This window comes from Alexandromys fortis, unplaced genomic scaffold, assembly GCF_014885135.2.
Source record: "Alexandromys fortis isolate MF-2015 unplaced genomic scaffold, M_Fortis_MF-2015_v1.1 scaffold_214, whole genome shotgun sequence".
NCBI classification, from domain to species: Eukaryota; Metazoa; Chordata; class Mammalia; order Rodentia; family Cricetidae; genus Alexandromys; species Alexandromys fortis.
The window spans coordinates 1,495,540-1,513,396 of record NW_026068100.1 but is presented as its reverse complement, the minus strand read 5'-3'; the positions used below and the strand labels follow the sequence as shown (position 1 = coordinate 1,513,396).

The following is a 17,857-nucleotide window of genomic DNA, read 5'->3' as shown; positions in this document are numbered from 1 at the left end:
TTCACTTATTTAAATAGCTCTTCCTCACTCACGTTATCTGCAATTGAACCTATTACTTTCTTCTTTAGAGAGCTCGACTTCATCAAGAGACAGGAAGTAGAAAGAAAGAAGCTGGAAGAGGTGGAAAAGGCTCACCTGGTGGAAGTGCAAGGCCTGCAAGTCCGGGTGAGTGGCATGGGGAGGCGTGGGGAGGCGTGGCGGCTCTGCCAGAGGGAAACGTGCTGGGCATTCAGTTTGTGAATGGCCTTTTGTTTTCTAGATTCGAGATCTGGAGGCTGAAGTGTTCAGGCTGCTGAAGCAGAGTGGGACTCAGGTGAACAACAACAACAACATCTTTGAGAGGAGAACATCTCCGGGTGAGGGCTCCAAAGCAGACACTATGGAGAACATGGAAGTCAGACAAATGTCCTGTCAGGATGGCTTGAGTCAAGGTTGGTCTCTCCTTACCACTGTGCTGACAAAATAATAGGACTTGAGTTTTTTTCTGGCTTGGAGATCCCAAAGCTCAAGCCACCTTCTAAAACTTATAAAGATAAGAACTTGTCCGTTTTAGCTCGTATCAAACATGACCACTTCAGCGTAAATGACAGTTCCAACTGAAGCAAACCCAAGTGTCAGGAATAAATGCCCTTCGTAAACAACATTGGAAATAATAGTCCATTTCTTCTCGTCCCCACCCATAGAATAGTATCTTGCCCATGCATCAGAGGGCAGGCAACCTGATCTAAGATTCTCTCTTCAGTTCTCTTCTTTATGTGGGGTCCTGCTTGTACTTGGTCCATCTTGCCCAAAACCAAATAAGAAGAGAACATAGCATCAGACACATCCACAATCCACATGTCACTTCTGTATGTAGAGTTTATGTGTATATCCATATGAATGTTTCATTTAAACAGTGTATTCGTACATTAAAAATGTAAGAGATTGTGTACACATAAATATGAAGCCTGGGAGACTTGGTTTCTTCATTTCTCATGGATTTATAGCGAGCGCCACACAAGAGCAGTATTACCGCGACCTGGCCACTCACAAGCCTGACTTGCAGCAAAACTCTGTTAGGAGCTGTTTCATTTTTTGGTGATCTTTTTCTCCTATTAAAATATTTTCAGGGCTGGGAAGATGGTTCAGCAGGTAATGTGTTTGCCACACAAGTGTAAGAACCTGAACTCAGATCCACAACATTCCCATAAAAAGCCGTGTGCAGGGTGTACATCTGTAATCCCAGTACTAGGACAAGGAGCAAGAGATAAGAATTCATGTCTCTGGGGCTTGTCATCAGCCAGCCTAGCTGAATCAAAACTCCTGGTTCACTGAGAGACCTATTCTAAAATAATGGGGGGAGGGGGAAGAAAATGGGAGGGGAGGAGATGGAAATTTTTAGGTAAAAAGAAAAAAAAAAGGATCCCGAATTCTATTGGAAAATAGATAAACTTGCATTGGATGATAAATAATCATTGCAGTTCTGTTTGTAAGCACGACAAAAAAATGCACCAATAATTTATCTGTTTGTTATTGTCATAAAAATATTTCAACAATTAAAACTGGTGATCCAGATTAAAAAATAATGTAAAATAAAATAATGTTTCTTGAGGAATGATAGCTCAGCTCAACATACATGTATTCACACTAAGACAAACACTCATTGGCATGTCTACACATACGCACAAACATGCACACGCATATACCACACACACAGACACAGACGTTTCCAGATAGATGTTTCTAATAAGCAGCTATTTATATTGTAGCATTAACTTCAGATGTAGTTCCTTAATCATTAAAAGTGCAAAGAACTGAAAAATGTTCATTTTAATGAAGTCTGTGTTTAAAGATTTGGATGCACTCCCTTGGTTTATGCCTCTCTGCTGGGCTGTCCCTAAGTAAGGGATCGTTTATAAGTACTGCCTGAAGTCAGTTGGCAGGGAGGAGCCTTGAGGGTACACCATCCCACCAAGGGCTGTCTCAGGAGGGTCCCCACCTGCTCTGCATCTGCCTTATTATGTGAAATATAAAAGTGGTGTCAACTCTTTCCTCTCCAGCCAGCCACCATTGCTTGGCACCATGTGGCTATGCTGCAAAGGTAAGTCATGCTATCAGCAAATGCGGCTACAGTTTTTATCCCTGAAAAGGCGTACAATTGAAGTCAAAAGAGAAGGCGCAGAAACCAAGCCAGTGTAGGTTTTTAACCTTTATGGGTGTCTAAAGTTTAATTGTAGTTTACTATAAATACAGGGCCTTCTGTGGTATGCTCAGGCTATGACCAGTAACCAGTAGACTTTCCTCATTTCTCATTTCTTTCAGTTTAGAAATTGGTATCTTGTCAAACATATAATTAATGGCATTTATTAAATTATATGACTACAGAAGATCAACAAACTGTGCTATTAACATGCTGATTTGGATCAAAACCTTACATTTCTTCTGAACTCTTTTTCTATTCTGCACCCTCCATTTTGCTAAGTAATTACCAGTTTCCCTAGCAACACTGTCCGTTCACAGTGAGATGTGGTGACTGCTCGTTCTTCCTGAAAGCCACCCTGCTTGTGTCGAGGTGGAATCGTCACTGCAGACGTTAGCAATACACACATCAAGCCATGTTCTTCCTGTTTTGTCGTCAAAGGCAGCCAATGGTAGATCTTGAATTTCAATCACGTGAGCACATAGACGTGAGTGGCTTGGCTAGGAGCTAGGTGGAACGTTCTGGAAAGTACTTTTCTAAAGTGATTTTTGCTTCTGTCGCCAGGGAACACCAAAGACTTAGAGATTTATGGAGGAAGGCTGCAGACCAAACACAGCCCATTCAGTACTGGAAGACCTTTGCGACTTCCTGTAACAGGTGCTGGGTTATCGTGCATTCTGTTAGGACTGTCCAGTTCTCATCTGCTTCCCAGGTCTGGAGGGTTAAAAGGTGGTTTGGGCTTGAGGCAGCTCTTGAAGTGGGTCAATGATAAACCGTTTCAGAACAAAATAATGAAAGAGAGGGAAGGCGAGGCAAGGAGAGGCGGCAGGAGCGGGCTGGAAGCCCCCATTCCTCCCCACTGACCCATGTCCTAGGACGGAGCTTCCTGCCAGACTCTGGGTCAACACTCAGTATTGGAATTTCAGGCATTTTTGAGTAATGAAACTAATTTTCAAACCTTACAAAAATTCACCACATTTAAATTATCTTTTAATGGTATTTGAATGTATCCTGGTCAGAAATAAAACAAGGCAGGTATTTTATTAAAATTTTGGTACAAGGCCAGGCGTGTGGTGCAGGGCTTTAACCCAGCTCCCAGAGAGCAGGAGTGAGGCCAGCAGACCTTCTGAGTTCCACGCCAGTGTAGTCTACATAGCAAGTTCCACGCAGCCACAGCGGAGAGAGGAACCAAAGATTATGTGTACAAATTCATTCTTTAATATATTCTAATTCTTTATTCTCCCCATAATTATAGAAAACAATTGAATATTTTTTCATCAATAGTTAACAGATCTCAAATCACCTGTTTTACATTGTGTAATTGTCAAATATTATTTTCCGTCTGTAAAAACTGTGATGTTTTTTTCCATACTACCTTTGCTCAGTACCTCATTAACACTGGTATACATGAGTTCTCTACCCTGTTTCCTCGACTCTGGGATGGCGGTCACATCAGGGACTGAGCTACCATGTTGCCTTATCATTAGAATATGAGGTTTGACTTACTTCTGATACTCTTCCTTGAAAATCCCCTGAAATTAAAAATGTCTATTCTGAGCATCCACATAGTTCACGATTCATATGATGATGCTGTTTCAGCTTCAAATATTTAGAGTTTGTTTTTTTTAGAGAGGGGTAACGCATGTTCCATAGAGCGCTGAAAGAAAGCCTGGGATGGATAAGAGGGAGTTACCTATTCAGACAAATGATTGTGACCATAATGAAAGGGATAAGGAAAAGTGCAAGCTTATTGAAAGTCATGAGAACACTGAGTATCTGTTGAAGTGGCAGAGACTTATAAGGAGAAAGGTAGTTTACTGGGTAGAAAGAATGGCAAATATGTAACAAAAATAATTTGTGGGATGAATGGAATTGAACATGGGAAAGAGATAGACAGATGTAGAACTTAAGTCACCATATCATATACACATCAGAAGAGAAAAAGGAATTCACATAAAAGTTGCTTAAAATCAAAATGACTTTTTCCCTCCCTAATTGATGTTTCTAATACGAATGGGGTCATTTGAACTGGCACGAGGTAGCCTTGGGATAAAGTGGGCTCTGACTGCCTAAAAATGCCCTGGCTCCTAGCATCGTAAATGTCACCACCAGTTGTGAACAGAACGGAAGTGCCTATAGGGATGTGAGTAATCCGGAGGTCGCCATAGAAGGTGGGCATGGCTACTAGATGCGCCTCACAGTTACCTCCTCCGCAGCACGCTCGTGCATAGAACACACTGAATCTCATCTGTGGCCAAGTGTAAATACAAGGGTTCCATAAAGTACTTCACCATTCGTGTTCAGGAGATGGCTTTGTTGCTAAAGTGCCTGCTCCCCAAATGTGAGAGCCTGGCCTTGAATCCCTTGCACCTGTGTGAAAATCCGGGCATGTTAACAAATCTGTAGCCCCAGAACCTGGGAGCAGGCAGAGACAAATAGATCCCTGGAGATCATTAGCCATTTAAGACAATGGGTAAGCTAGGGGTCTGTGAGAGATTCTATCTCAAACAATGAGGTGGAAGTGGAAGGCAGTCGAGAAAGACACTCAACAGTGACCTTCACACCAACACCCACATCCACAACCACACCCACATCCACACCTCTATCCACGTCTACACCCACATCCACACCCACATCCACACTCACAACCACACCCACATCCACACCCACATCCACACTCACACCCACAACCACACCCACATCCACAAACACACCCACACTCACAACCACACCCACATCCACACACCAGTGCACCCACATCCACACATCCATACCCACAGTACTTGTTCCTCTAGTTGCTTACTGCATTTAAGTACCAACTCTTCCATCTGTTGAGTATTCTTTAATGTTCCTTATCTTATAAAAGCAGAAAAGCTATGAAAGAATAAATGCATGGTGCTGATAGGAGAATTCTGTGAATCATCTTAGTTAAGTCTTTGGTGCAGGGCCTAAGTCCAGCCAGAGCTTAGTGCTGGCCACCACCATGGTAGTGTTGACAGCAAACATGTCCAGCTGTCCCTTTATAGACATTCCTATGCAGCCCTGAGGGTGGAACAATGAAACATGGCAGAAACCTCATCAAAAGAAGTCCCAACATGCTATATCCTATGTATTCTATACATTGTGTGGATTCCGTCTACCCAGCTCCAGCAATGGCAATGCTGCAGGTGAAAGACTGTAAACCATCACTCAAATAATCACATCATCTTCCTAAAAACACAACAAAACCCGCCCCGTCCTGGGCTCTAAACGAGCCTGGGAGCGTCCAGTAGAGCTGGCAAGGAGAGGGTTGACTCAGCTGACTCACAGCAACTGTGCCAAGTTTGCTTTCATTTAAAAAAAAAAAGTCTTTGCTCCCTTTAATATTTTTTGTAGTTGTTCATTGCTTTTGTTTTGTTTTGTTTTGTTTTGAGACAGGACCTCTCTGTGTCATCTAGACTGGCCTCAAACATGTGCCCCTCCTGTCTTGGTGGCCCAAGTCCTAGGATCTCAAGTGTGTGCTTTAGCGTTTTTCCTCGCAGAATCCCTATTGTCTGAGAATCCCAAATGTCACTTGCACTTTCTGTCTTGGAGTCCTGTCTCCTGTCTGAAACATATTTGACCACAATGTCAAACCAAGCACCAAGTAGATAAGGGTTAAATGAAATTTTGTAGTCAGCACTGGTCTTAGATTAGGTCTGGAAACAGGGAAAACTCCCTGTTTAAGAAAGCTAGAGTTTATGTTGAATGTATATGATAATAAGTTAAGATTTCTTAATAATGACACAATGCACTACCTGATGAGTTGTTCCCTTTTTACACCTGTTATAATATTTAGATAGATATCCAGAAGTATGATTGCCACTTTAAAGAGTAGGTGGTTTAAAAGTCTAAATATTTCCAATAAATAAATAAATAAAATAAAATTATTCAATGAAAAACACAGTGGTAAATTTCTGAAATAGAAGCCAGAAGATATCAGGATACTAACTTTAAAATATTGAAAGAAAATTAACTGTGCATTGTTGCAGAATATTCCTTTACACTGTGTGAATATGTGTCATTGTGATTGATTTAATAAAGAGCTAAATGGCCAATCGAGGCAAGAAGAGATATAGGTGGACACTGAGGGAAGCTTGAGGAAAAGAGACCTCAGAGTCCACTCCCACAATAAAACACCTCCTCCAGCAAGGCCACACCTCCTAATGGTGCCGCTCCCTTTCAAACAACCCCATGACTAGAGACTAAAGAGGAGAAAACACACACACACACACTCAGACTTCACATGCTTTTAAGATTGCGTGAGAGAGAAGGATCCTATTAGGAGACACTTCAAACAATAAGGAGGTTCCTAAGATCACTGGACTCCTGAGAAATGTTTCTTCGCTCCCCCCTCCCTTTTCTCTTGGTTTTTATTTGATTAGCTCTTCAGATACCTGGGTCTTTCATACCAGTCAAACCTTCACTGTAACGTCTATTTTATACCCTGGTAGAGTTTGAGAGTGTATTAAGCATTCACTTTCAGCACAGGAGGCCAGAATCATAAACTAAAGTTAAAGATATAATTAAAAATGGAATTCGTTATGTGAGAAGTCACTAAAATGAACACTTGTTTTTCTTTATGAAGACTGTCTCATATAATATTCAGCATGATAGCTAAGCCAATAAGGGTGCTTGCTACCCCCTGACAAGGTGAGTTTGGTTCCTAGGATACACATGGTGGAAGGAGAGGACCAACTTCTACAATTTGTCCTCTGGCTTCCACAGTAACTGTGGCACGTGCAGAGTGTCCCCACACACAAATAAATAAGTTGATAAATAAATCTAATAAACATTTTGAAAAGAATGTCTCCTATAAGAACATTAGATGTATGGCAATGAAGTAGCTGTTTTGTTGTCTCATTGTTTAGCTCAAAAGTGGGCCAGGACTAATTCTGGAGTAGGATCAAGCTTTCTTTAATCATGTATAAATAAATTTAATAATCTGGTAAATTTTTATAATTGTCGTTTATCTTGAAGTATTTTTAATCTTCTTCACTGCTCAACAAATAGTTTGACTGCAATGCTATTGATTCTCACTAATTAGAGAGTGAACATTCCTGGTAAATCACTATGGAAATTTTTAATGAACAAGCCAAATGAATGAGAAATCAATATTTATTGACTTTTTTCTGGCAAACAATTAAAGTAAAAAGTAGCCGGCTCCCTCAAAAACACAAGCATCAAAATTGCCTAGCGAGGCTGGTGGAAGTTTTGAGCCTGTCTACAGGTGAAGCCATGACAGGCTGCAGGGACACCCAAGGGAGATGTGGAGTTGTGAATGGGGCTTTTTTTTTTTTTTTTTTGGTTCACATTTCTCACTTTGTCTTCATAAATTCATGGAAGTCTCCAGACCCCTCTCCAAACCTCTCAGCTCCATCAAGATGGACATGGGTATGAGAGCATACAAAAGCTGGCTTATTAGAATGAAAAGTTAGAATGTACTTTTAGTAATTTTTTGCTCATTTTAGAAAAAAAAAGTGTAATTCATAATAATTTGCTTTGGATTTCCAATTTTGTTTGACTTTGATAGAACTACAAGATTGATTATGATCTTCTAAAAGTAAAGATCATTTTTAACCTAAATGTGGTTAATGTCCTGTCTGAGGGAACTTTACTGGGAAGGTATATTCCAAATATTTCTTCTGTTTAGACATGTGGTCTAATGGTATTGGACTGTGACATTATTGTGGGGATCTGAGAATAGGAAGATACTATGGGATCTGAGGATGAACCATCTGGTTGCCCTTGGTTCTGCTCAACTGGAAGGTTGGAGGGGGTCCTAAATAACAGCGGTGTACTCTCCTCAGATACATTACTACTGAAACACAACCGCTGTCTCTAGTTATGACCAGCAAATTCACCTCTAAGTATGGTACAGAAAAACACCCCAACTGTATTGTATTGGTTCAGTAATACAATATCAAGGCCCTGTTCAGTAGGATACTAACCACAAGTTATGGCTGAGTTCTTCTTAAAGATAGTTGTCAAATATTTTGCATAATTAGTACAGTAAGTATGCCCGATATCTACGCAAAATAATTGTAAAAACAATGGGATGTTTCTATAATTGCACACTGAAAATTCTGCTGCTTATGAGTTTGTTTGTTTGTTGTTGTTGTTGTCTTGATATTGTTTGTTTTGTTATGTTTTAATGATCCTAAGTGGCTTTTAAACACCAGAAAAGCAAACAAAACCCTCACCAAAAAAAAAAATCCACATATTTTCTTTGTTTGTTCTTTATTTTTCCTTTCTTCCTTCCTTTGCTTTTCTTTTTTTTTTTTTTTTTTTTGGCTTTTTGAGACTAGGTTTTTCTGTGTAGCCCTGGCTGTCCTGGAACCTTCACAGTAGACCAGGTTTGCCTCCCAAGTGCCAGGATTAAAGGCAGGCACCACCACTTGCCTGGCTATAACTTCAGGTTTTCTAATGCTGCCGGTAGCCATGTCTTCCTACAGTTGAACAGTACTTCTACATTTAGGTAAACGATGTCCATCTAAGGTAACAGGCTTTACTTTCTACTGAACCTTAGGTACTGAGTTCCTCCTTACTTATCAAGGAAGCTAAATACTTCATCTTTCATAGTCTCAAATTTTCTGTCTGCCAATTATAAGCTCAGAGCCTCGTCTTAAATCAGCTTTGAGCCATACCCAGAAAGTGCTGTACTAACAAAAATAACTAAATTGCATTTCCAAGTCCTTTGAAATTGTAGTTGTAGTTATGGATGAAAAGAAATTCAGACATACTGTTTCAGCAATTAGCAAATAAACTATAATTCTTACAACAGTAAATTTAACCCAGTGGAATGATTAAAAAGTAGAAATAATCTTTTTCAGAAGTGACAAGAAGTCAACTACATAGAAAATTTCATATATATATTTCTTTATATTTAAATATAAATAATTTATATAGTTTTATTTTAATAAAAACATTTATAATATAATATAAATATAAATTATTTTATTTACTGAAATATTCCAAAAGAAATAACAAGATTAAGGGTGGAAGTTTCCTGTGAGTAGGTACCCAAACAAAATGACCAATAGAACCGTAGACTCTTGTACCTCTGAGTATCATGTTTTTCCTCAGGAATGGGTAGAAGGCGAGCTGTGTAGGCCTTGTGTAGAAATATCATCAGGCACTCAGTGTCACATGCGAAAACCAGCAGGGTTTTAGTGGGAGAGTCCAGAAGGTCTCGGGAACGTTCTCCAAACTCCCTGGTCTATATCAACACCTGAAACAGCAGAACTAACCAAAATAGGGTGGTATTAAGAATTCTCCAAGTAAAAAAGAAAATAAGTGTGCCCCCTTTCTCTTTTTAAATGAGATTTAGCTACACAAATATGGAAACCCATAGGATTACACAAAAAATGCTTAATACAAAACTTGAATATTTATAAGTATTAAAGTGCTACCTGGCCCACACCTCCTAATCCAGTAGTCTGGGAAGAAGGATGGCGTCTCGGTTTTGATGTGCCATTGCTTCATGTTTTGCCATTAAGAAATGTATCTGTTACTATTTCTAAATATTTTAAGTGAGTGCACATGATATTCTATAGCTCATTTTATTCTTTCTAATCTGCTCAATATCAGCAAATCAAGATAGCTATGAAGGGTGTATTATGTAGCATTTATTCTTCTAGGCGTTTTGAGGTCTATTAATGCATTTAATCTTCATAACAATGCGGTGATTATATTATGTCATTAGCATTCCCATTTTGCTGTTGAGGATCCTCAGGGAGCTCTGAGAAGCTGGGTAAATTGCCCAGTTTTATGGCATGGCAGCTCTTTCTGGATTTGAACTGTAGGTCTCTTCTCACACTGACTATCTACACTGGCTCTCTGGGATGCTTAACTCTACCACCTGAATGCAGTATGCACCAGCCCCCAATCCCAAAGGGTCCGTCTTTTATGAACTTGCAGTCACTGTAAATAATATGCAGATACCGTTAAAGTTTCAAAATGCCACCAAGTGTCTCATTATGCCCAGCATTTCAGTTGACAAAAGCAGAAAGCAGATAGAACCGGTTTTGATTGGACCCAGGGCATGACTGAGTGAATAGTGGACCTTGTTCTTAATGCAGCTCCATCCCTGCTGTCCGCGCTGCCTGGGTCTGACCTCCAGCAGCATTCCATGTACATCAAAACAGTGAAGAAAAATGGAATGAGTCACAGTGGTGTTGTAGGGAACTGGTCTCCATGTTACAGGTTATATAACATCCTAATTTCATAGCGCGTCTTCATACCAGCTACTAGAATCATAATTAAGTCCATTAAGTTGTTTTAAAGGATCCCCTTGAAAGCCATATTGAAGGTAATCTTGAGCTGCAGACTTCCATCGTTAGGTCCTGCCTGGCGGCTCTGAATGCATCCATCTGTGGTTGTTGGTCTGTTTAAGACTGCTCTGCATTTGTGTTTCTGCCTGCACTGGAGTCAGTGGTAGGCTGCTTCACAGACTGGAGGATCTGAAGGAAAGAATACATCAGAAAGCAGGAGAGAAAAAAGCAATTTTCCTGTTTGTGAACAGCAAAACAAGACACACCAGAAAGAAGAGGAAAAGGGAGGCCTGAGGCCTGGGGCTGAGGAACCATGTTACCATAGCAATGAGGAGCTCTCTTAGGAAGGAGTGACAGACAGGGCCAGGTAATCCTTCCCATCTCACAGTGCATAACTTAGAGACTGAGCCAGGTGCTTTTCCACTGCCACCACCTAAAACGACAGCTCATTCTTTAGGGGAAGAATTTTATTCCTGGGATATATACAGAGCCAAATAAAATCCCTTAGAGTTTTGTTCTCTCTGGTGTGCTATGCTGCTGTGACTTTGCGGAGTTACACTGGGGATGTATTTCTTTATGGAACAGAAAGTGAAATAGAAAAAGAGTGGCTGCGGCAGGCACAAGATTGCACGTGCTGTTCACTTCTAGACTGTAGAAGGAGCATAGGCCCGTCCATCTGAGCTCTTTCTAGGCTGTTCCACAGAGCAGCCATATGTACAAGTCAGGAGACAAATGGTCAGCTGCCTTTGAGCCTCAGTCTGCACCTATGAGGAGTGAAGTTTGACTAGACTCCCAAGATTCTTTTCAGTTGTAATACTGTGATTCTTAAATCACATAGTGGAAGAAGATAGCAAAGACAGATACTTTGGATAAGAAAGACAGATACTTGGCTACCCAGCAGCTGGTGTCCCCTATCTCAAAGGACCCTTCTTGGCTGTCATTGTCATCTTCTCAGAGAGAGTGTTCTTTCTGTGTAAGTGCTATCTGTGTGACAGTTCTCAGCACCACTCCACTCCCGGTTCTTTTAAAAACCTGAGTCGTTTTGATTTTCATTTCTCTGATGGCTGAGGATGTCGAACATTTTCTTAAGTGTCTTTCAGACATTTCAGATTCCTTTGTTGAAAGTTCTCTGTTTAGGTCTGTACTCCATCTTTAAAATTAGATTATTTGTTCTTTTAATGACCAATTTCTTGAGTTCTTTGTATATTTTGGAGATCAGCCCTCTGGCCAATGTGGGGTTGGTGAAAATCTTTTCCCATTCTGTAAACTGTTGCTTTGTCTTGTTGACCATGTCCTTTGCTTTATAGTAGCTTTCAGTTTCAGGAGGTCCCATGCATTAATCATTTCTCTCAGGGTCTGTGCTGCTGGGGTAATATTTAGGAAGAGGTTCCCTGTGCCAAGGTGTTCAAGTGTACTTCCCACTTTCTCTTCTATGAGGTTCAGTGTTGTTGGCTTTATGTTGAGGTCTTGACTTGAGTTTTGTGCATAGTGATAGATATTAATCTATTTTCATTACTGTACATGTTGATATCCAGTTATACCAGCACCATTTGTTAAATATACTCTCTTTTTTTTCCATTTTATATTTCTTTGCTTCTTTGTCAAAAATCAGGTATTTGTAAGTATGTGGATTGATATCCGGGCTTTCTGTTCAGTTCCATTGGTCCTCCTGTCTGTTTTTATGCCCATACCAGGCTGTTTTCAGTACTGTAGCTCTGTAGTAGAGTTTGAAGTGAGGGATTGTTATGCCTCCAAAAGTTCCTTTATTGTACAGGATTGCTTTGGCTGTCCTGGACTTTTTGCTTTTCCATCCTATCGTACACCTGTCAGAATGGCCAAGATCAAAAACACTGATGACAACTTATGCTGGAGAGGTTGTAGGGTAAAGAAAGGGAACATTCCTGCATTGCTGGTGGGAGTGCAAACTGGTATAGCCGCTTTGGATATCAGTATGGAGATTTCTCAGAAAATTAGGAAACAACCTTCCTCAAGATCCAGCAATACCACTTTTGGGCATATGCCCAAAGGATGCTCAATTGTACCACAAGGACATGTGTTCAACTATGCTCATAGCAGCATTATTTGTCATAGCTGGAACCTGGAGACAACCTAAAAAGCCCCTCAACCGAAGAATGGATAAGGAAAATGTGGTATATTTATACAGTGGAGTACTATACAGCAGAAAAAAATCTTGAAATTTGAGGGCAAATGGATGGATCTAGAAAACATCATATTGAGTGACGTAATCCAGACCCAGAAAGACAAGTACCTATACTCAAAAACTAGCCTACAATTCACAATCCCAGAGAACCTAGACAACAATGAGGACCCTAAGAAAGAAATACATGGATCTCATGTACATGGGAAGTAGAAAAAGACAAGATCTCCTGAGTAAATTGGGAGCATGGGGATCCTGGGAGAGGGTTAAAGGGGAGGGGAGAAGAAAGGAGGGTAGCAGAGGAAACTATACAGCTCAATAAAACCTTACACCTGCTAACGAGTCCTCCTCAATTCCCCTTGTTTCATTTGCTCAGTACAAGCAATTAGGGAAGCTTCTGCAGCCCTTCAGGCGGGATGCTGTGCTGTGTTTAAAAGCCAGGATTCTATTGCCAAAGGAACCATATTTACACATGTGGGATATACATCTTCCTAGGGTGCCTTTGTCATCTACTAACCAAAGTTGTTACCAAACCAACCAGTCATGAGGCTGTCTGTGGCTTAACTGTCTGCAGTTTTCCACCAGCCTTCCCTCTCCCACATTCTCTAACAAACATGGAGTAGATGCTGGAGAGCTGGATTTCCTAGGCTGGTCCCATCCTACATGATTTCGTCATTTAAAACACATCTCCATGGTATTAAAATCTAACGGTATTGACTTTTCAACACAAACTAAATTGGGGTCGCTAGCTAGTAGCCAGAGAGTCAGAGCCCTGGGGTAATCACAGCAGTTCCAGCTAGCTGTGTAGAGGAGGGCAAGCTACTCCAAGTTTCTGGGCTTCATGAGAGGAAGCAGCTGCTTGCTTGTCGTCTCATGGGTCTATAATAAGGAACCTACAAGGTGGAGCGTGTGACAGTGCTTTGCAGAGTATGCAATCCAACTCCAACACAGAAAAGATGGAAGCATGCATAAACTGATAATTTTATTGTACTATTGCTTTCATCGGTGTGGTGTGCTGCACTTTTATTCATAAACAGAGATTGCAAGGTTGACTTTCTCCCAATTATCACAACTAATGAACTCTTCTTAATGAGAAGCTGCAAATATAGATTTTATTGGAGGGAGGAAATTAAAGTGATGAAGGCGACTTTTTTCCTCCATTGGCATGGAAAAAGTAAAGAGACTACTAATTAGAAAATATCTAGTTATTCTCTGTATTCACCTGAGTGGCCTGGCTTCTCCCGGTCTTCATTCTTCACTCAAGTATAAGATATGAAAAGTCAGCCCTTCTGTAAATATTGTCACTCACTGATGTGTCTCCTGGAGAAACGTGTGTTGAATTTTGTTTGTTAGAACTGTATGCCAAGTGCTCAGCTTTATAAGTAAGAGAGAAAGCACCTGAGATGCTTTAATGTTTGTATTTTATGATACTTTAAGATAATGCTGTGCAAAGGAATTGCTCAGAATACTGATTCTCATGGGAAATTCTTTTCAGTTCAAGTGTATAACAGTTTTCTATAACCGAGTTATTTGCTTATTTTAATAATTTAAATTCGGGGTCACTTAATTAATTTTTTTCAAAGTGACTTTGTTTAATGACTGCCATCCTGAAAAGATGAGATGGGATTAATCATCAAAGTATTTGATTTACAGTAAATGATCATGAATATCTATGTAAAGAGTCCCTCCACTTGAATACTTTTTCTCTAATCAGTACTCATACACCACTAACACAATAGGTGGATTCTCTTCCCTGCATGCACTTAACAAGGTTAAACTGTTAAGAACCAGTTAGAGAAGATCACAGGAAAGCTCTTAGGAGAGCTTCATTATTCCTTGTCCCCTGCCTCTTTCTCATCCTGTCCTGCATTAGAATTTTCTGACAGAGACTCACCCACGTCAACCTTGGATTCAGAGAGGCTTTCGTACCTCAGCCTCCTAAGCACAGAAATGACAGTCAAGCTTTGCCATACCCAACAGCTGCTACTATTGGTTTCGTCTGTTTGTTTCGCTCCATCTCTTCCTTCCGTCCTTCTCGCTTTGTCTTTGTACATTATTTTTAGATTATGTATTTTTTTAGATTGTGTATGTTTTGCCTGAATATATGAATGTGCATCACATATGTGCCTGATGTCTGGGGTGGTTACCGGAGGGCATCACACCTCCTGGAACTGGAGGTCCAGATGATTGTGAGGTATCATGTGTGTGCTAGGAACTGAACCAGGCACCTGTGTGAGTGCAACAAGCACTTGTCACCTCTGAGCCATCTCTCTGGCTTCTCCTCATGAAGTCCTTACGATGCAAACATTTCTCTATGGAAAACTAATATAGTTTGTGGTGAGAAGAGAAAACATTCAGAGAAAGAAATGAGACAGAATCATCAACAACAGCTTCGAATGTAACCTAGAAACGAATCTCAGAAGATGTAATCTTTCTCCTTCTCCCTTCATGGTGCCAGGAGTTACACACTGGGTAGTTCAATTGTTTATCTGTTTATGTCGCCAGGAAATAGATTTACTTGTCCTGAATTTGCTCACATTAAATACATTCTGTCCTAGTATTTTTTTTCCCAATAGAGTTCAAAGGGGAACAAGTTAGATACACACACACACACTCTCAAGAATGAAGTTGTATGGCCTCTCAGTGCATTTTTGTAGTCAAGGTCACCTTTACCCACAGTTGACTTTGGCAACTAGCCTTCATGGAGTTTCTAAGGTCTCCTATAACTTATCATCCCCCAACATGTGTGTCCATAAGTAATTGTGAACCTCTGCTTTTTAGTAATGTTGGAGAAAGGCCTTATGTTCTCGGGCTGGTAGATTTTTGGTGTCACTTGTCCCCCTGGTCATTGATAACCAGTGATTGGATTTCAGTGTCTGTGGTATCTGCCAGTTGTCTCCAATGTCTTCACTCATAGATAATTTTGCAATATTCTTCCTAGACTTGAATGAAGCTGTCCCAGAGACAGAGCGTCTGGATTCAAAAGCACTGAAAACTCGGGCCCAGCTCTCTGTGAAGAACAGGCGCCAGAGGCCCACGAGGACACGGCTCTATGACAGTGTCAGCTCTACGGATGGAGAGGACAGCCTGGAACGGAAGGTGAGGGCTCCTGGTCATCAGATGAGTAGTAAACATTTGTTCCCTCCTTAGAAAGAGCTACAGTGGTTTATGTCTTTGTCTCCTGAATTTATAGTCAATGTGCTATATGGTTGTCATTTATTTCTTTTCTCTATTCATTCAGTATCATAGCCAAAAGCATTATCCATATTACCATATTTCTTGATGGTACCTTTGGTATTCAGCTGTTAGTTTTGATCTTGTGGGAAGTTATGACCATTCCAGTACTCGTTTGTACATGCTTAGGTGGCTGTGGTAGCTGCATTGTTTATTGGTGAGTAGCCATGAGCTGTGCATTCTCAGAAATAAGGCAACATCCAAAGGTTCCTTTTCCTGAGCAAAGGCCAGTTCATCTCTAAGTAGGTGTCTCACAGCACCGACTCTCACTGCCATAACTTGCTGTGTGACCTCTTAGTCCAACAGCCTTCAGTCTCTCTGACCCCACACATTACCAAATCGCTTCTGCCCAAGGATTGGAGAGTTTCTTCTCCAGAATCAGATTCTGGTGTCGCACTCCTCACCCCTGTGGCTAGTCATGGGGCCTTCTCATCGCACCACGTGACTGAGTCTCAAGAAGGATTACAGCTTCCAGAAAGGGACACTTTGTCCTCTGTCTCGGGAGACACTTCACCCTCATCGCCTTCAAAATCTGATCATGATACAGAAGATGCTTCCTGCCACCACCAAGCAACCAAGAAAACCTTACATGAAAAAGGTATGTGGATTTTGTCTTGCTTTTCCACTTGGCTTTCATCTGACATCACTAATACCTCAACTGTACAGTATAAAACTAGATTTTTCTCATAGGTGTAGAGCCTTAAACACTGCTCTCCTTCTATCTTAGGGAAGGAGAGAATTCCCACTTCCATGTATTTTGTTTTGTTTGTTTTTAGTTTTGCCTGGCAGTCTGGTATTTTTATCTCTTTAGCTTTCTCCATGTTGACTATTAAGGGAATGTTCTGGAAACCATCTAAAGGTTGTGTACACTAGAGCCTGGAGTTTTCATGAACACTGACAGCCACGTAGGGAAAATGTGAAGATTGGATGATGTCAGCCGCTACCAGTTGATTGATTTTTATTTAAATAAGTTTTCACAGTAATGATGGTGATGCTATCACTGCAGTAATCATTGCAGGGATTAGCATTCCATGTGTGTGATAGAAGAGCAGTGGGAAAGAGATGCGGAGCAGGTATAGAGTTAGTAGACTTGACTTTTAAATTTTTGTTTTATGTGCATGGGTGTTTTACCTGCAGGTCTGTCTGTGTGCCATGTGCATGCATTGCCCTCAAAGGTTATGTTGTAATAGGAGTGGCGGGGCTGCGTCCCCAGCACCCCGGCCGCCCACATGGCTAGCTTATGCCCCGAAATAATTACACGGACACTGCATTCTTTTAAACACTGCCTGGCCCATTAGTTTCAACCTCTTATCTGTTTCTAATAATCCATGTAGCACCACGAGGTGCGCTTACCAGGAAGATTCTAGCCTACATCCATCCTGGGTCAGAGTTCATTGCGTCTGCCTCAGAGAGCAGAGCTATCACATCTGCCCGGGAGAGGGGAGCATGGCGTCTCTGAGCTCACTTCTTCTTCCTCCCAGCATTCTGTTCTGTTTACTCCTCCCACCTATGTTTTAACCTATCAGGGCCAAGCAGTTTCTTTATTGCTTAACCAATGAAATCAACAGATTGATATATGACACTCCCACATCAAGGTCAGAAGAGAATTATCAGATACCTGGAACTGGAGTTGTGGGTGGTTATGATCCATCATGTGGGTGCTAGGAATTGAACCTGGGTCCTGTAGAAGAGCAGCCAGTGCTCTTAGCCACTAAGCCAACTTTCTGACCCCTATACTTGTCTTTTTAATAGTTTATTTGGGTATATAGAAACAGTAAATCTGTGTTTAAATTAAACAGTGCAGAGAAATATAAAACATGAAGTTTGCACCCCCTTTACATATGATGTATTCTTTAAAGTAACAATATAGAATTATGTTATTTTTGTATAAGTAATATAATGTATACATATATACAGAACAGAAATTATTTCTATATATGTTTTGGTTTATATGCTTACATTTTTACAAAAATACAATCTAACAAATCACATGAC

General features: G+C 40.7%; 1 protein-coding gene across 12 annotated transcripts in view; it reads left to right on the top strand.

The window, feature by feature from the left end:
- The window catches only part of Ppp1r9a (protein phosphatase 1 regulatory subunit 9A), a 308,576-nt gene that overhangs the window by 258,287 nt on the left and 32,432 nt on the right, over positions 1-17,857 (top strand). For 8 of the 12 annotated variants that reach the window (XR_007588950.1, XM_050123822.1, XM_050123828.1 and 5 more), the window contains 4 exons: positions 69-165; positions 260-431; positions 15,570-15,727; positions 16,217-16,460. Coding sequence is in view for 11 of the 12 variants with exons in the window: in XM_050123822.1 (XP_049979779.1) it covers positions 69-165; positions 260-431; positions 15,570-15,727; positions 16,217-16,460 (671 nt within the window). In the remaining variant the exon portion in view is untranslated. The remainder of the gene's footprint in view (positions 1-68; positions 166-259; positions 432-15,569; positions 15,728-16,216; positions 16,461-17,857) is intronic. The other 4 variants (XM_050123832.1, XM_050123831.1, XM_050123830.1 and 1 more) reach the window with 1 other exon arrangement.